The 20,088-nt window shown below is 41.3% G+C and overlaps 1 protein-coding gene across 4 annotated transcripts in view; it reads left to right on the top strand.

The window, feature by feature from the left end:
- Nucleotides 1–20,088, top strand: part of RASSF8 (Ras association domain family member 8) — a 134,250-nt gene that overhangs the window by 107,641 nt on the left and 6,521 nt on the right. For all 4 annotated transcript variants that reach the window (XM_039497169.1, XM_039497170.1, XM_039497167.1 and 1 more), the window contains exons 2-3: nucleotides 305–507; nucleotides 15,827–16,713. In XM_039497169.1, coding sequence (XP_039353103.1) covers nucleotides 390–507; nucleotides 15,827–16,713 — 1,005 coding nt within the window. In that variant the 5' untranslated portion in view covers nucleotides 305–389. The remainder of the gene's footprint in view (nucleotides 1–304; nucleotides 508–15,826; nucleotides 16,714–20,088) is intronic.

Genomic DNA, 20,088 nt, shown 5'->3' with positions numbered 1-20,088 from the left:
GATGAAATTTTCTCATCTTGAACAGGAATTATCAGTTTCATTTTCCTGTTCTTGAGACTTACCACAGTGCTGCTGTGCTAGGGTTTCCAGCCCTAAAAGAGAATGCAGAAATACCTTCAAAATGAGTTCATTTAAAATAAAAATTGCATCTCTTTCCATGTTACAAAATCTAACTCGGTTTAAAATGTTTGACATTGAAGTAGGCCTCCCCTACCCCTAACCCCATAAATGTTAAGTAAATTATTGTTTGTAATATAAGTTGTGAGTGCCTTACACTAAAAGGCAGAATTATTTTCTTTTCCAGCTGATGACTAGAAGTCACCCTCTTCATCTTTGGTGTAGCTGTAAACATGACTTGACATCCTGATGACTGCATTCATGGCTCTTGGATGATCTGGTGCACCATGGAGCTCAAAGTATGGGTGGATGGAGTCCAGAGAATCGTTTGTGGGGTCACTGAAGTCACAACTTGCCAGGAGGTGGTGATAGCCCTGGCTCAGGCTATAGGTATGGAAAAGGGTTACTTGGATTGATGGGAATGAATTGGTGTTATGTATTTTATTAAACCAGGTGGAGGATAGCCTAGTCTCCTGAGGGTCGAAATACTAGTTTTAATTTTGATTGTTGGGTTTAGTGTGGTGTTGATGGCATGTGATATACAGAAAATCAGACTAGATGATCTGGTGGTCCCTTTCTAGACTTACTTTGAGGCCTCTCAGGGTTTGGCTAAAATATATAGCTATGATGAGTCATTTGAAATTTGCAAAAAGGAAATGTATGCACGTATCGGCAAACTTTTTAGTTCTGCGTGAAGTTACTCTCCAGCTAATAACATGCTGCTCTTCGTTTGAGTTTGTAAATGCAGCCCACATATTTTCTTTAATAGACTTTAAGGACTAAACTGTCAGTGCTGGTTGCTAAGTACCAAGGGAAAACTGAGCTTACAAAATAACTAGCTGTCTTTTATACAAGCTAGTGATATTCATTGAAATTATATACATTGCAAGTATTCCTAGCTGCCCATCAATAGTGTATCTCTTCAGTTCTTCTCTTCTTAGTGTTACCCTTTCATTAGCACTGTGTGGTGGTAGGTGTGTCTTGAATATCTGCATAAGAAGTGTGTTCAGTGTTCTGCTTGCTTTTTGCTAAAACAGTTTGTGTGTAGACATCGTTCACTCAAGTACTTGCAGGGTATGTCTATCCTGGACACTAAGCCCAGGCTCAGACTTGGGTTTTAGCCCCTCCTTCCATGGGATCAGTCTGACTCAGGTCAGCAGGCACTCAGGATCTAGATCCTAGGGGCTGGCTCAGAGCCCTGAGTCCCATTGTGACTCAGGTCTAAGCTCTATCATTTTGCAGCGTGGCCACAGACCCAAGTCAGAATGTCTACATAGTGCAACACGTACGTGTTAGCTGGGCTGTGAGACCCAAGTCCAGCTATTGTACGCCCAGGTTTACGGTGCTCTGTTGACACCCAAGCACGGACTTAAAAACACTGACTCCATAAGCCTGAGTCCCACAGTCCCAGGCTTAGTTTGCAGTGCAGACATACCCACAGTGGCCATCTGTCAGTGTTGCCAGACTGTTCTCAAATGTTGTAGGGTTTTAAAAAAACAGTTACAAAGTCTTGGAGCCCACTCAAGCAAGAAAACCCATGCCATGGAGAACCTCTGCTGACACCACCTCAGCAGAACAGTGATGGGCTGAGAGCAAAAAAGGTCCCCAGCTCCCCCACAGAGTCCAATATTGGGGGTTTTTGGCAAGAGACCCCCCAAAACCAGCAGCTTTGAGTTCACAACCCTTTGGGATGAATAGAGCAGTTCACACCTCTCAAAGCTATGGCTTCTCTGCAAAGTTCAGCAAACATTGGTGCATCAACTACACCTGAGTCATGTTTTCTTTGTAACCGTGAAGGCTAGAAATAACTTTATATTATCATTTTAATTACTTTGACTCTAGGAGCTGGGGCCACAGGCACATTCCTGTAACATCTATCCCTTCATCTGGCCCTGTTGACCAGAGACCTATCTTGAGAGCTTTTTTCAGATCTCGCTATATTTCCCTCACCAGCCAACCCTTTCTCTCATGATCCAACATCTTTCCAATGCTTCTAGGGCCTACTGAAGGACATCAAGCCTGTTTGATAACAGTGGTTTGGTGTGTCACCCACACACAGCACAATTTGCATTCTGCATGTACATTTTTGAAGTGAAGTCCTTTATGTACCAAACTTAAATGGCTTATGCAGTCGAGCTATCAAGCCAGGCATTTTAGACTAGGCTATCAGGTACCAAAATGGAAAGGCTACTAACCCTTTAGGAGAACAGACAGTGTGTCACTACCTGCCTCCCCTAGGCCTTCTGTAAAGCCTGCCATGAATTTTGAGATAAATTGTGCATTTTTTTTGGATGAAATGACCTCTTTATTTTTTTAAAACTCACACAACAAGAGGAATAACCATCTCTGCCAGCAGCAAGTTAAGCAGTACCTTATGTGCATCCATACAAATTGATTTGTCCACCATGCCAGCTTGTCAGGTGGCTTAGTCATCAGTAGCATCTGTCAGAGGGGCTTGAAAAAATTATAGCCACTTATAAGCCATCAGTGCCTTAGGAAAGCTCTCATCTGGCATTTTGTGGTATATATGAGCCAGTTGCTATTGGCCTCCACCTTGGCTGGTTCTGATCTTAAATTTTCAATGGTGCAGAGTCTATGTCCTAAGTAAGTCACACCAGCCATGCCAAGCTAATAACCATCTGTCTCAGAGGCTGCTATTGGTATGCTTCCAAAGCTTTGATTGTCCTAGATTAAAAACCATTGCAAAGCTGCACAGACCCATTAACCTGTTTATTGACCAACCTGGAATGTAGCAGGTACATCATTCATGCCAAAACAACACCAGGAGCTCTTGCAGCTGTCAGACTAATTTTTACAGTAGGATCGTCTGATGAAAGCACTGGCCAGTGGTAACTGCCATTACCCCTTAAAGTCATTCATAGCTCACGAACCATCTCAAATACAATGCAGCTGCCTCTTTCCTCACAGTACTGAAGAAATAATTTTACAACAGATTTTTAAAAGGGCACTTGAGGAGATCAGAAACGGGCCACTCTGCTTTTGAGTTCTGCACTTTGTTTCTGTTCTTCACTACATCACCCATTCTTCCCTCCCCCCTCTTTTTGGCTTGTGCTTTTGTACTTATTTACTCTAGCTTTTTCCTCTTTCTTTGTCTCCTGCTCTGGAACTGCCAGTCTCACCTCTGTCTAGCAGGATCTGACATGCTTGCTTTCCTCTCACACAAGTGGCATCCCTCCAGCTCAGTCTCTATCTGGCACTCTTCCACCTGTATCTCTTTCAGCTTCAGTCGAATGGCTGCACTTCCTTTGTACACCAATGACTCCTGCTGTTTTGGCTCACCCAATCAGTGGTTCTCCGATTCCTGGAATTCCTCTCTGTCCCAAACCCTTATTGTGTGTTAAGCACCATTTGTTGATTTCTCCATTCCTTGCTGTGGTGAGTGGGCTTCTACCAATCTCTTATTGGCCAGCCAAACAAACAATGACAGGCAGGAACACCATCTGTCCGTGAACCCATAGAAGTTTTACAAGATGCTGCCACTAAACCTAAATTTCACTGGTGTCTAAACTGCTCCTCTTCTTTTCTTCATTGTTTTAATCAGTTTCATATCAACATCTTCCCCTGAGTGGTGCCCCTTTGTTAATGCAGACAGAGAAGCCTGAGCAGGAATATTTTGACACCAGAACTAACTCAAGCAGTCATCACTCACTCCAGGGACCCTAACCTTAAATCCTAACCCTGATGCCTGCCTTCATCACCTCTTACCTTGACAGTGGCCAGTTGGTGCTGCAGGTCTTCAAAAGTTATCACATTACAGGCACAGAAATGCCATCAATCTGAGTTAGGCCTCACTTCACTCGACCAGTAAGAGACTGCTGAAAACCTCCTCATCTCAGGAAGAAATAGAGAAATCCCCAAAAGTTGCTTATCCCTCAGTGAGGGCTTTGGATGGGAAAGTGCCAGATAGAGACTGAGGTGGAGGAATGGTATTTGAACACCATTCAAAACAATGGAGCTATGATAGTTTACACCAGGTAAGGACCTGCTCCCTGGGGACTTGGGGCCTGATCCTGTGGAAATTAGTAAGAGTTCTGCCACTAACATACTTTCAATTTAGGATAAGGCTTTTAACATGTGCCTTACAAGTTTGTGGCCCCTTCTGTTGGCCCTTCCATGGAAAGCACGTTTCTATCTTGTGTCCATCGAGATTGCATTTCTGATGGATGTAACTGCTCAGGTACATTGTGGAAAACAGCAAACTTTTCATGTAGAATCCAATTTCCCCCCCCCCCATCAATCTTATCTATAAATAGAAAAAGATACTGCTGAAAGTTTTTACTCAAATTAGATTTCCGTTTCCATCTCGCTTGGAAGTCAGATTTTTTTTAAATCTGGAGTTCTCCTTGGCCATTAAAGAAACATTAAAAGTGCACAAATTTTGAACTAAATAGCAAGGTTGATTTAAAAAAAAAATAATCTGAGATCATTATGGCTGAAGGAATACCACTTTCAGATAATACATTTTCCTATAGCTGTGTCTTGGAAGGAGCTGGAAATGATTTAACTGGAGGAGATGATCTACACTCTTCAGTAAAGAAGTAGAACTACCAAGTTGTGTGTTTACCTCTACTGAAAAAACTTCCTACTGGAATATTGAGGAACAATTACGTTACACTGTACAGGTTTCATCTAGATTGTTACAAGGCGAGGAAAACTTAGCCATGCTGGATGAGTCAGAGAAACATAATTTCCATAAAGAGAGAGAGGTGTGGTTGTGTTTTTTTCCTCCAAAAGGTAAAATTAAAAACAAGCAGCTTACAGTTTAAATGGAAAAGCAGGAAGTCTCACTATGAAAAGGAACTTTTGCCAGGAGATGTGAGCTGCTTTTTCCATTGTACTCGTTGTTGTTTAAAATAGACAAGCCCTGCTAGTTTTCTGCTTCTTACCCACATTAGTACGTCTGTTTTTCTGCAAGGGATCTTATGAACATTTCACTGGTGCAGCTTCTGATAAAGAGGATCTTCTCTTTTTATTCCCCTTTTTTTAATGTTGAAAACTACAAGCTAAGTTTTTTAAAAAGGATCTTAAAGGTGAAAACATGTCAGTAATAATTGTATTACAGCAGTTTTTAGAATCCCCAGACAGATCAGGACCCCACTGTACTAAGTACTATCCTGTTACAGACCCTAGTCCAGGGGTCGGCAACCTTTCAGAAGTGGTGTGCTGAATCTTCATTTATTCACTCTGATTTAAGGTTTCACGTGCCAGTAATACATTTTAACATTTTTAGAAGGTCTCTTTCTATAAGTCTATAATGTATAACTAAACTATTGTTGTGTCTGTAAAGTAAATAAGGTTTTTAAAATGTTTAAGAAGCTTCATTTAAAATAAAATTAAATTAAAATGCAGAGCCCCCCCGGACCGGTGTCCAGGACCCGGCAGTGTGAGTGCCACTGAAAATCAGCTCGTGTGCCACCTTTGGCACGTGTGCCATAGGTGGCCTACCCCTGCCCTAGTCCTTCATTGTGGTACAAGTGGGCACGGCTGTCCATCTATGCAGATCGCATTGCAAGTTTGGGGCTGTAGAATAAAAATGATCCCTATGTGAAAGAACATAGTGTAACCTGATTAGAATGGGAAGCCTTAGGTGGATACTAGTAATCTTTCTTTAGTGTTTTTCCATTCAAAATTCCTCTCCCTACCTTGCTAAAATATGACTTATCCTCCAGAGGAAGAACAATGAATATTACTGTCATCAGTACACTTGTCCTGTTTTTCAGTAGTGATTTCCTCCGATGCCTACCCCCTATAACCACCCATTGCATTTGCTATAATTTCCTTCCCCTCCAGGGAATAAATGGGTCCTTAATAGTCAAAACAACAATGTATGTTTGTTTCATGGAAATAGAATATTTCAGTCTCCAGAAGGTTAAGTTTGAATTCCTAACCAAAGACCTTTTATGTTGATTTTTTTTCTGTCCTAGTCAGAGTTTCCTGTGGAAAATAATTAAAATGACAGAATTGCTTTAAATAGGGATGTTTTTAGCTGTAGCAGAATACCAGCAAAACACGGGCCCATTGAACAAGAAACACAGCTGTCTCTTCAAAAAAAAATGCAGTCCATCAAAGCAATATTTTATTGGTTTCCTGGAGTGTATTTGTTTCTTTGTGAAAGCTAGATGGACTCATAAAGAAAGAGCAAAGATTTGTTAAAGTTGTTCCAAATATGCATTACCGCATTATATGGCTTAGCTAGGATTGGATCTGGGGAATCACATAAACGCTACCTTTTTGGCGAGTAATTTCCGTTGAAGAAAACACCAAAGTTGGCTGTGGAACACACCTGTTGTAAAAGCTCTGCGATGAAACTGAGTTGTACTAAATCTACAGTGGATTAGGAAAAAAGAGCACATTATTGCTTAAGTTTGGGTTTTTTAAAAAAATCAGTGTAATCGTGTAGTATAAAGTAGTACAATTTAAAACTTGCATATGTTACTTCTAGAGAGATGAGGTGCGTGAAGTCGTATCTTTTATTGGACCAATTTCTGTTGGCGCAAGAGACAAGCTTTCAGGTTACATAGAGCTCTTCAGGTTTGTGTAGCTCAAAAACTGGTCTCTTACACGAACAGAACTTGGTCCAATAAAAGAGATCACCTCACCCACCTTGTCTCAGTAATATCCTGGGACCAACACTGCAACAACCACACTACAAATTAAATATGTAAATAATAGAATGGAAGTATAAGATAGGAGTGAGATGGGATGACCCCACAACTTTGTGTTTTAGAATCTGGGATATTGCCTTGCTCAAATAAGTTTTCTGGCTTTTTCCCACAGACCTAATAACACTGTCCTCACATAAAATAAATTGTTTGTGTTTTGCTGCTCTTTTTAATAAGGTGGAGTGTCTTGTCTAGTGATAGAGAATGCAACTCTGAGCCAAACTAGTTTATCATCAAATCTGCCATGACTTGCTCTCTGATCTTGGGCAAGCTGCTTACTCAAACATCTTCTGCCTGACTTTACCCATCTGTAAAATGGTTATATCATGTGTAAGGCTTAATGTTTGTGTGGCACTTTGAGGTGCTCAGATGGAAGTCAATAGAGTGCAAAGTATTTTATAATAAAATAATAGCTTGCCAGAATATAGAGGTATTACCTTGTGCTCACACTTTTTTTTTTTATTGAAGGAGGACATCATAAGCTCAGGGCTTGTCTACATGGCAAGTTACCATGTAGCAAGGTGGGGTGTTGAATCTACAGCGCATCAGCTTGCTGTACAGTATCATCCTGTGTGCACACTTGCACAGTCCACCTAAAGTCCCAGAGTGCAGCTTGGTGTACAGTAGCGTTCTAGGACTTTTGCTGTGCTGTAGCAGTTTCCACATAGGATGTTACCGTACAGCAAAGTGGTGCACTGTACATTGACACCTTGATTTGCCACACTGTAACTTCTCATGTAGACAAGCCCTAAGGCCGTAGTCACGTAAATACTTATGCCTATGAATAACTTGACACACACATGCAGTCTCATTCTATTTAATAGGACTATTTACATCAGTATAGTTGAGCGTGTGTGTATGTTTTTATAAGACTAGGATCTAAATCTGATTTCCATTAATTACTGCATGGATGGAGATCATGGGAGCACATAGTAATTTAAACTCTCTAGTCTTTACTTTTAATTTTTTTTTATTCTTTTAATCATTCTTGACATTTAATGGAAAATGAGTTCTCAGGTAACCAGAATAATGCCTCTAAATTGCTATGGATTTAAATTGCTTAAGCCTGTGTCACTTAGTGGATCAAATGTCAGCTTCATAGTTCAAAGGTATTGAGTTTAAACCTTAATTTTTTTATTAAAATTACTAGCTATTATTTTTCCATCAATACCACTAGAGCTTTAGCGTTGCTACTTTTGCTAAATCAAACAAAATCTGACCTAAAATGTTTCACACATTTTTTAAAAAAAAGTTGATTAAAAGTACAATTCAGCCATATGTAATTTCTCTAAAAACAACCATGTTAGAAAACAGCCTTTTAAATTGTCATGATAAATAAGACAGAGGTTAAATTTCTCTCTCTCCCATCTCTTTCCTGGGGTTAGAACGCCACATGTGAGAGATCCAAATAGATTGTAAAGGGACCAGATTAGTCCTATTTGTGTCTTACATTGGATAAACAAATGGCTCTCTTTTTCTAGCTGTTTTTATAGCGGTCACATCTTGACTAGTAATTGCCAGATTGGACCAGACCCAAGGTCCATCTAGTCCACTGTCTTGTTTTGACTATGGCCAGTGCCACGTGTCAGAAGGAAGTGGAAGAACCTTGGCGGTAGACACCTGTGGAATAACCTGGCAACAGGGAAAACTTCCTCTAGTCCACAACAGTTAAAATTTTATTTAAGCCCTGAAGTATGAGAGTTTATATTCCTTCCAAACTCTTGGTGGGTGTAACTCTGGATATTGTTGTCATCCATACAAATGCCCAGTCCCTTTTTGAATCCTAATAAGTGTTATCTTATGGCAGTGAGTTCCAAAAGCTGATTGTACGTTGCAAGGGAGAAGTACTACTTTTGTGAGTTTAAAAATGTGCTGCCTTTTATTCCAGGGAATGTCCCCTTGTCCTTTTGTATGATGAGAGAAGGTGAACAGAAGAACCTGCTCTATCTTGTCTATACTATTTGTTGTTTGGGCCTCACAGAATGAATCTGTTAATTTCAAACTGGGACACTCTGGGATTTTCATTTATTCTTCTGCCCCATGTCACTGTCTCTCTTTACCCAGCCTATTAGTGTATCATTCTTACCCTGTATCCTTTAGGTCCTGCTTTGTTTTTTTGTTTTTTTTTCTTCTCTCCTTGCTTTACCCTACCACCAAAAACCTACCTTATTGATTGCACCTCTCTCTCTCTGTCTGTATAATTTGTCCTGCTTCTCAGGGCTTCTTCGCCTTCTCTGGTTCCTTGTTCATGTTACCGTCTCTTCTTGATCCTTCTTGTCTTGTGCTGGTTTGGCTTATGAAGACTGGGAATGGTGTAGGCACTGATTCTCTTTTCTCAAAGTCTCACATTCTTTCTCTCCATTCCTTCACTTACCTTTCTGTCTCTTTGTCCTCCACTGCAGTCAGGGCCCCTACAAGTCCCAAGATCTACCAATGAAAACTGTCAGGGTCAGGAGAAGAGCCAATATCTTGGCATGTTAGGAATCCAGACTGAGGCACGAGCACAGTGCTCTTCTTCACACCTCACATCTCGTAGTACAAGAGTAGATGTTGCTTCTCTCCCTCCCATTGCAGAAGCCTCCTGGCTTGATCTGGTACGCAAGCACAGCAAGGCTATTAAAGGGACATTATTATTTGTATTATCATAGTGTCTAGGAGCTCTAGTTATGGAGCAGGACCCCACTTTGTACAAACAGAGCTAAAAGATGGTTTCTGAGGGCTTACAAAGAAGGCAGGAGCACAGATGACTAAATGTCCTTGTATTTAGTTCAAATTTGGATAATTCCATTTTTCAATCGGACCATCCCATTGAAATCGTATTCTGTGCTTTCATTATCATTGCTACTAATACTGTTTTTATTATTTGTATTGTGGTAGTAACTAAAGGCCCTAGCCCCATTGCACTGAACAGACATGTAACAAATATAGATAGTCTCTGCCCAAACGAGCTCAGGGTGCGTGTATCACACATTGGGCAGTGCAATCGTGAAAATGTGGTGTTTGATTTTAAATGCCATATTGGTGGTCAGTTGTATTATGGTCCCAGCAAAGGTATTTCATGAGAGTGGAAATGGTACCACTTTTACTTTGAACTTCCACTGGTTTTTAACTAACAGAAATAATACTGTGTGGGATGATTGCAACCGAAGTGCTGAGCTTGTACAGCAGGTTTAAAATGATCACTGTTAAACAGGACCAGAAGCCTGCTCATTTTTAATTTTAAACTATAGTCATGAAGTATAATCTACAAATCCATATTTTTCAGGTTAGTTTAAAAAAGACCTTAATTCCACAGTAACTATATTTCATTAGTTTAATCATAGTTCCGTGTAACTCTCTCTCTCATACCCTAAAACTTAGGTCAATGCCAGACTAGCAGTAGAGTGGACTGCCAGGCAAGGTGCTGGTGTTTAGGTCCTAAGCCTGGTGTCTCACTCTCCAGTGTAGCAGTGGCTGGCACAGCTCACTTGTTAGAGCTAACTCTGGCTGTCTGAAAAAGGGGTGTCTATGGGCTATAGAAGGAGCTGCGGCCAAACCTGTATACGTGATCTTGCCAATTTTAAAAAAAATACAAGCACATATGCATTTGTGTAGTTTCTGGCAATACACAGAACTACAAAACAGCCCATGGAAATAATTTTATATTAAAACTGCAAAGTACAGTCCTTATTACACTGTGTACTTCTGATGGAAGTGTAACACTAGTAGGCTACTAGTGGAAAAATTGTTGGCTTATGTAGGGGACCTGTGTTTGTCACTAGCTTCTTCATCTCCTGAATTGCAGCTTGTCTGAAGGGAAATTGTATAGTACAGAACTTCTGACTCCTTTTCTCTCAGTAATGAACTTACTATATAATTTGTCCATCGATAGACCATTTTCATTGGCACATTGACCCAGCAGACATATACAAAAACAAAAGACGATTCTAAGATGCTACACACGTACCTTAGTGAGTAAAGAAAAATGTGTAATTGTATTGTTTGGGATGTAGTAAGCAGGCATCATAAATAAAGATTGTATTGTATATGCACAAGGGGTCATAGTTAAAACTGCATGCAACCTTAGCTTTTGACATTTTATGACTTTTGGTGCTTAACTGTACAACTTCAATGTTCTCTCAACCTCATTTTTTGGATTTGTGTGATTAGATAGCTAAACTTCACAATTCAGAAAGATATACTGTGTCTTACTGAGTCATGAGTTGCTGGCATGGAACATATGCTGCAAGAAACCGAACACAGTGAATTTTTCTTTAACCTGAGAACCACTGTTCTTTATTAGGAATCAAAGCAGCTTGTCTCCGTTTGCTAACGGTGGCAGATTACAAACAACGATTTAGCTTTAAAGGTTTCTGATTCTGAAACATTCTAAGATTTGTTTTGAATGAACTTTGTTTGCATTTTTACTTGTGAATTAGCATTATCATTATAACTGGAGTTTGAACTTCGTTTACAGCAAAGAGGATTAATCTATACCAGAAGTGGCCTGGAGAACAAATCAAATAATATTTAGCTTGGATAAAAGATTATTTTGTTTTAGGGCAGCACTGGATTCAAAGCATGGTTGCTGCACTATATAAAATCACTAACTCTGCAATCTGGGCCACAGTTTTTTGTGCTGAGTTGGGACCATTACGTTTATTGTTTTAAGATTGTATGTTGACCTTGAGCCATAACCCAAGATATGAACAGCTATGTTTTTGTCCAGCACGTCAGTAAATACCCTTCATGCATTTTCTTTTGAGATTGCCATGTTTATCTCCTTATTTTTCCTTGTTCTCGTGTTGCTTTACAGTAGTGCATTTAGTAGCAAACTGAATGGAAATTGCATGCTAAGCACTCACCCAGTGGGCTGCTGTTTAGACTTACAAGGTTTATTTGAACCTGGCTCTTTCTGACACACAATAACATTAGTAGCATTACTGTGACTGCAACATAAAAGAGCTATGAGCCTTTAGGATTAACAAAGTAGAGTGCAAAGCTACAACCTTTGCTCTGAGATTCTGGAACATGTTTTTCCTCTCCTGGATTTGTAGTGTTTAATTTGCCATGGTGAACTTGATTTACCAGTAGTGACATGGATGCTTAGTACAAACTCTAAGATACTGCATGTTACATGTAGAATATTTTGGGTTGGCAAATATCTATAACTGTGTCTCTTGGCACATTGGCTCTTTTTCAACTACTTTATTCCAATAAACATCAGCGGTGAAAGTAAGGCGGTGTGCCGTACCTGGGCAGCCCGGCTTCCCCAGGCAGCAATTTAAAGAGCCTGGGACTCCCAGCAGTGGCTGGAGCCCCAGGCCCTTTAAATTGCTGCCAGAGCCCCATAGCTGGAGCCCTGGGGTAGCAGCAGCATGGGGCCGGGGCTCCTGCTGTCTCTACTGCCCTGGGCCCTTTAAATAGCCCCCGGAGCCCTGCCGCTGCTACCCCAGGGCTCCGGGGGCTATTTAAAGGGCTGGGGCAGTAGAAGCAGGGGTGCCCCAGGCCCTTTAAATAGCCCCCGGAGCCTTGGGGTAGCAACAGCAGCTGGGGGCTCTGGCAGCGGTTTAAAGGGCCTGGGACGGTAGCAGCGGCCAAGCCCTGGGCCCTCTAAACTGCTGCCGGAGCCCCCAGCTGCCACTGCTACCCCAGCGGAGGAGGGCACTTACCGGTACAGGGTGGGCCGAGGCTGGCTCTGACCCCCCCCTCCCAATCCCTGCCCCTTCTTTCTGAGGCCCTGCCCCTTCCAGGGGCCAGAGATGGCCCCAACCCAGCCCCGTACTGGTAAGTCCCTATTTCTACTTTCATCCCAATAAACATCAAAACTGATTCCAAGAATTTCAGCCAAATAGACTGGTACACCAATAGAATTTCCTCCAGTGCTTATCTTGAGTCACTATAAACAGGTTTTTAGTTTTGAGTTTGGCCTGCTATTTCCATTTTTACTTACCTCATTCTGTCTCTCTCTTTCATGGGGGTGGGAACAGTGGGTAATCTTTGCATACATACACACACACTCCTCTCATAGAGGAAATGTATTGAGATCTATTCTTCCCTTCCCTCTTGCTAACTGGCTAAATATCATTAATATGACTATATGCAGTGTTGTTGTAGCCATGTCAGACCCAGGGTATTAGGGAGACAAATTGAATGAGGTAATATCTTTTATTGGACCAACTTCTGTTGGTGAGAGAGACAAGCTTCCGAGGTTACACAGAGCTCTTCTTCAGGTCTGGGCTTCTGAAGAAGAGCTCTGTGTAAGCTCAAAAGCTTCATTCTCTCACCAACAGATGGTGATCCAATAACTGATCTTATATCCACCTTGTCTTGTTAATATGACTAGTCAGCTCTAGTTTTCTCTCTTCTAGTCAATCCCTCTCAATCTCTTTTTTAGTTCCTGGGCATAGTGAAGTAGGAGCTCCCAAAATGAGACCGAAGTACACCTCTACCCCGATATAACGCTGTCCTCGGGAGCCAAAAAATTTACCAGGTTATAGGTGAAACCATGTTATACCGAACTTGCTTTGATCCGCTGGAGTGCGCAGCCCCGCCCCCCAGAGCACTGCTTTACCGCGTTGTATCCGAATTCATGTTATATCGGGTTAGAGGTGTAATTTTGGATGCATTAGCTATATGCTGTAAAGCATCATTTCCCAGGATGGTCGGACTATATCTGATGATATCAATTAGTTGACCTACAACAGCACTGTGTGTGTCCTAAAAATTCTATGTGAGAGTGCTGTCTTGAGAAAATGTAATTGCGAGCCAGAGGCAAATCTACACAAGGTTAAAATACCTTTTGATGTTTTGGAAAGGGGTAGTGGTTTGGGGGATGGTTATCTTTGCTTTGGATCTCTCCAGATGGCTCTGTCATGGACTTCTCATGATATAACCTTAACTCCCCATCTGCCTCTTCAATAAGGGTATGTCTAGACAGCTCCATGGCAGTGAGCCTCCAAATCAAGGTAGACAGGCTCGGACTAGCTCTCTCAAAATATCTGTGTAGACAGTGCTCTGAAGTTGCAGCTTGGGCTGGAACTCAGGTTCTGAAGCCTCCTGGGCTGGGAGACTCTCCCCCCACGGACTGTGTAGACATGCCCTTAGTGTGTCCAAAGCTGAAAAAGGGAAGAAATTCTATCCCATAGACATCCATTGTTCACATTTACTTGGGCTAAGGAGCAATTACAATTGCTTCGGAAAAGGAGAAATTTTAGAAAGACTTGCACTTATTAAGTGATGAAATAAACCCAGCACTGCCTGGCTCATTCTCTGATTTCCCCTGAAGAATGTGTTTGTTGAGAGGTTGTATTAAGAGAGCATGTGATTACATTTTTCTGATAACTAATAGTTATGGAGCTTGTCACAAGCTATTGCATAGCATGCTTTGAAAGCAGTTAGACTCTTTCTCAGGGTGTTCTGTTTTGTTTTTTCTCAATAAAACAGTCTTCACAAGGTAGGGGGAACCACATCAACTGACGGGGAAAATATTTCTGTAGAATTAATTGAAATTTAAGGATAAACAGTATTTTTCTTACTTTGCCCAAAAAATCTACCTATTTTCTAGCCCCTTCCATAATTTCATGCAACTGTGAACATTTTAATCAATTAAAATGGGGAAATGATTACAAATATGAATATCCATTGAATTTCTAAAAAATCTAATTCTGTTGAGTCTAATTATAGAGGAATGCAAGGAGGACATGACCCTGGGCCCTGAATAAATATGTAAAGGATTATTTGGTGGCAGCAAAAACATAATTTATTTTCTCCTTTATTGAAAATATAACCATATTGCATTGTAAAGCCTTGGATAAAGATCAGAGATCGTCCCAACAATCGTAAAAGGATTCAACATATCAAAGCAAATTTCTGAATCCTCTGAAGCCCAAAAAAGATCTGATTGGTCGCTGCTATGTAAATTTTCTGAGCCAGGTATCAGCAATCACCAAGTCTGGCAACCTCTAGTGGTGTCTCTTTAGCCTTGTCTACTGTATGAAGTCTGGACATGGTTGTCAGCAACCACGTTAGTTAACACAATGCTGATCATGGCTTATCAGTCGTCATAGACTAGAATAATGTTGTCAGCATCGTCTTGGTTTAACTGGGAATTTAATTGTGGGTTACGGTCTTAATAGTAGTGGTTATTAACAGTGGCTCCTAAGTGATGACTTATTGTCCAGAGGAGAGACCACAACTTAATTTTGCCAATTATATAGATGGAGATAGAAAATACCCTGGGAAACATTTCTAGTCTCTCATTTGTCACTTTCTAATCATTTAACTCTCATCTTTCCCCATTGCTAGAATTCAGAGTTCATTGGGTCACTGTTATAATGTAGACTAGGTGGCTTAATATCTTGAAATGCAAAGTGAAAATATGATTTCTTTTCTTATAGCTTCCATGAGGTATTATGTTTCAAATCACAAATTCAAAGGAAACCAGTACTAATTTGTTCATTTACTCTTGTATGTTAAGAGAACTTGTCTTAAGGCACCCATCATATTACTTTGTGCAAAATTATACAAAACAGATGTTGTTGCCCTCACTTAAAACATGTTCCAGTATAGTAGATGACTTTGTCTTCATCTGTGTTGGAAAGCACCTTGCTCCCTGTGGGTGCAATTGCAATTGATTAACACTGTGTAGACTAACAATTTTCAAAGCATTGTATGGGAGGTGCATACAAAAAAAAATCTGTGCTAATCCTATTGTAAACTAGAGTTGTACATCTGCCTCCCATATACCACTTCTTAAACGTACACTCTAAGATCAGTGGGAGACTAGAGCTCTGATATTGAACTTGGGATATTGAGTTTGATCCAGGAACTACTGAATGAAATTCTATCGTGTGTGTTATTCAGGAAATCAGACTAGATTATCGTAATGGTCCCTCCTAGCCTTAAAATGTATGATGGGATTATTTAGACTATGCAGCACGCTTATAACTTGTCAGTAGATATCCTTATCCAATAGTTCCCTCTGTTGGACTGTTTTAGGTATTACACATGCAATTTTCACCTTTTCATTATCCTTTCTCCCCTAGGTCGTACCGGAAGATACACACTGATAGAAAAATGGAGAGATACAGAGAGGCATTTGGCACCTCATGAAAATCCTATAATTTCATTGAACAAATGGGGACAGTATGCAAGTGATGTGCAGTTAATATTACGCCGCACAGGGCCATCCCTCAGCGAGAGGCCAACTTCAGACAGTGTTGCTCGAATACCTGAAAGAACTTTGTACCGACAAAGCTTACCTCCATTAGCCAAGCTAAGGCCTCAGAATGACAAATTAATAAAAAGGAGGGAGCCAAAAAGGAAGTCTTTGACCTTCACGGGGGGTGCAAAAGGGTTAATGGACATTTTTGGGAAAGGTAAAGAATCTGAGTTCAAGCAAAAGGTGCTCAACTGTAAGACAACGGGTGAAGAGTTGAAAAAACTGATCCACCTCCAGACTGAGAAGCTTCAGTCCATTGAGAAGCAGCTGGACTCAAATGAGGCTGAAATCCGATACTGGGAACAGAAATACAATTCCAGCCTGGAAGAGGAAATTATCAAATTTGAGCAGAAAATCAAAAGAAATGAAGTAGAGATTGAAGAGGAAGAGTTCTGGGAAAATGAACTGCAGATTGAGCAAGAGAACGAGAAGCAGCTGAAGGAACAACTCCTGGAGATCAGGCAAAGGATCCTGCAGTGCGAGAGCAAGTTAAAAGACTATATGACTCAAATCCACAGAATGGAGAGTGGCCTTGAAGCAGAGAAGTTGCACCGGGAAGTTCAGGAGTCGCAGGTGAATGAAGAAGAGGTCAAAGAGAAGATTGAGAAGGTAAAAGGTGAAATTGATATTCAGGGCCAACAGAGTCTGAGGCTGGAAAATGGCATTAAAGCTGTAGAAAGGTCATTGGGCCAAGCCACCAAAAGATTACAGGTAAGAACACCTTTTCTGCCTGGGGAAAGATAGCAGGTTTAAGTTTTAGTTAGTCAAAGATCTGACTGAGCTGGTTAGAAAAACAGGGAAAATCTTCCATGACAATTTTTGTAAAAAATTTGTCTGCCTTTTCTCCATCAGAAATTTTCAGAATTTCCAATTTTGGGACCAGCCAGTCCTAATCCCATGACATAAGTGATTGTCTCGTGCTCCCCCCCCTTTTTTTTAATTGCCCCTTAGTCTCTCAGGTTAGGTGATAAAGATTTTTGTGTGCTTGCTCTGTAAATACTCAGAGGGACTCAATTACTTGAGGAATTAGTGCTGAATGCAGCACAGAACATTTCACCTCTAGTTGCAGATTCAGTGGCAGGCAGTAGGGTTTTCAGGTGTCCAATTTTCAACCAGAACACCCAGTCAAAAAGGGGCCCTGTCAGCTCCGGTCAGCACTGCTGACTGGGCCATTAAAAGTCCAGTTGTCACAGGGCTGGCAGGCTCCCTATCTGGCTTCTCGCGCGGCTCCCCAGGAATGGCAACATGTCCCTGCAACCCCTAGGCAGAGGCATTACCAGGGGGGCTCCACACGCTGGGAACTGTGGCCAATGGGAGCTATGGGGGTGGTACCTGTAGGCAGAGGCAGCGCGCAGAGCCGTCTGGCTGTGCCTCCGCCTAGGAGCTGAGGGATATGCCAGCAGCTTCTTGGGAGCCGTCTGAGATAGGAGCTGCCCAGAGCCCACACCCAGAATCCCTGCCCGCACCCATGCCCCAGCCCTGAGCCCCTCCTTTACCCCAAACCCCTCATCCCCAGAGCCTGCACCCTCAGCACAGAGCCCGCACCCGTTCCCACACCTCAACCCGCTATGTCAGCTAAGAGCCCCCTCCCATACTGCGAACCCCTAGGCTCCAGCCCAGAGCCTCCTCCTGGAACCCAAGCCCCTCTTCCCTGGCCCCAGCCCAGAGCCCACACCCCCAGCCAGAGCCCTTACCTCCCTCCTGCACCCTACCCCCCTGCCACAGCCTGGTGAAAATGAGTGAGTGAGGGTGGGGGAGAGCAAGTGACCGAGGGAGAGGGGATGGAGTGAGCAGGGTGGGGCCTCGGAGAAAGGGCAGGGCATGGGTGGAGCAAGGGCATTTGGTTTTGTGTGATTAGAAAGTTGGCAACTGTAATTGGTAGTGACCCAAAGTCATTACCATCTGTTGGCTGTTCAGTGACCTGTGTGAGATCACCTGAGTGGTCTGAATTCCTTGTGGATGAGTGTCCACATCCGACATAGCCACTGTTACCACCATATTTTATATTATGGTTTGGCAGTATTGGCAGAGGCCTGGACCCTCCTCTTACCCTAAGAATAGTCCCTATTTTAAAGTCAGCATTTGAGTGACACTGGGATAATGAAGGTTGAAGCTTGCACTACCTGTCTGTCCTTTGCCTTTTTGAGGCTGAACTTCTGTCTCTCTAGTGCTGCTCTCCAGAATCTTCCATGAGCATAATATTTAGAGAGAAGATACAGATCCAAAAGTAGTATCAGAGTGGGTGTGTTAAAGTAACTAATAGGTTATAAAACAATTGTTTGGAGAATAGTTCTTCCTTTTCCCTACCTGACCTGTATGAGTTCAAGATTCTGTTTTCTGTCTACCTCAGGCAATTATAGAGCCCATATCACCAGAGAACCAAGTCACTGCCTTTTTATTCCCTGCAAAAGTTAATGATGTCACTTGGACATAAGTAGAGCATGAAATAATGAATATAAATGGGAATCCAGTTTGTAGCAAATAGTGACAAGGGGGAATACAGTGACACTGGGAAGCAAATTTCCCTATTCCTGGCATGTCTCATATCCCAGGCACCCTAGAATTAAGCCACTCAGTTTCAGTTGGTTATAGCACTGTTATTTATTTTAATATCCTGTATTAAACTGCTGCTGCATACCACAGTGGCTGAGTAGTGTGAAGTGATTCTGCTGTCACTATGTAAAGGACTTTGGGATCCTTAGAATCACTGTACTGTATCAATTTAAGCTGTTTTTATTAAATAAAAATATGGTTAACTTGGGCATCTGAAACAAAACACATGAAAACTCTAAGCATATATGTCTAGCTACCCGTCCCCGGCTTCCAGTGACATTATAAATTATCCTTTTAGTTACTGTGATGCCAGGAGAATCCCCTTTTTAATTAATTAATTAATTTATTTTTTAGAATTAACAATGCTGATAACATCCACTGAGGCTAACGCTGAGTTCAAACTCCCATTCTCACTCTTTTTCACATGCTGTGGCTGTCCCAAGCAAATTCCTATTAGGCTAAATTTTCAATGCTTGTTCTCAACCTAATGATTTTTTCCAGAAAGTTTGAGCAAAATCAGTTCAGCTGTGTTTGAGTTATCCTCCTCTCTCTTGCATATATGTTTCTCCATAATCTCAGACTGAAGTGTTAGTACTTGCATAACTAGCTGACTTGAAATTAGAAATTTTTAAATGTGGCTTGTTTGTTATGGTCTTTGCTGAATAAGGAAGGGAGGAAAACTGGTTCAGTAGTTCTAAGGGTATGAACTTATAAAGTCAGCATTTTCATGTATGCATGTGAGAATTTCCTAATCACTCTTCTCCCTCTGTATTTTTAAGGACACCTTGAGTCAAGCATATGCTGTGATTTAGCAGTTTTCTTTTTTCCTTGTCATTGGCATTTTTAGAAAAGAAGAGATTTTAAATTTAAAAAAAAAAAAAAGCACAGATGCAATGTTTTGGTGTGAGACCTCAGGGGAAAAATTTCAAAAGCTCTTAGATGATTTAGGAGCTTAATTCAATGGGACTTAGGTACTTTTGAAAATATTCCCCTCCAGCACTCAGAAGTTAGGAAATTCCAAAGGCTGAGGTTATTCACAGTTAGTGTTGTCACTTGCATGTTTTTAGCGTCTGAGCCTCTTTTTTTGTTAAATGAATGCCTCAGTGCATTACTGTTTGTTTGTGTATTTTATAGGATAGAGTAAACAAGTAAAGTGTATTTTATAGGATAGAGTAAATGGGGGGGAATATCCATTTTTGGAATTTCCTTACATTTGAGTGCATAATTTCAGAATGTAATATATTAATGTGAGCTGAGACAAAATAGATTCTGAAGAATTTTCGCAAAAATCTGTGAGGACTTGTTTTCTTAAAACCAGAGCAATTTCTGAAATGTACTTGCCAAACAAGTGCTAGACACTATGTACACCCATAACGAGAAGCAGTCCCTGCCCAGAAATGCATACAATCGAAATATACAGAACAAAGGGTATAAAGAAAGGAAGCATCATCCCCAGTTTACAGATGGGAAACTAAGGCACGGAGGAATTAAGTGACTTGCCCAAATTATACAAGAAGTCTGTGGCAGAGCCAT

This window comes from Mauremys reevesii, linkage group 1 (assembly GCF_016161935.1).
Source record: "Mauremys reevesii isolate NIE-2019 linkage group 1, ASM1616193v1, whole genome shotgun sequence".
NCBI lineage: Eukaryota > Metazoa > Chordata > Testudines > Geoemydidae > Mauremys > Mauremys reevesii.
The sequence above is the reverse complement of the archived record's forward strand: the minus strand, read 5'-3'. Positions and strand labels throughout refer to the sequence as shown.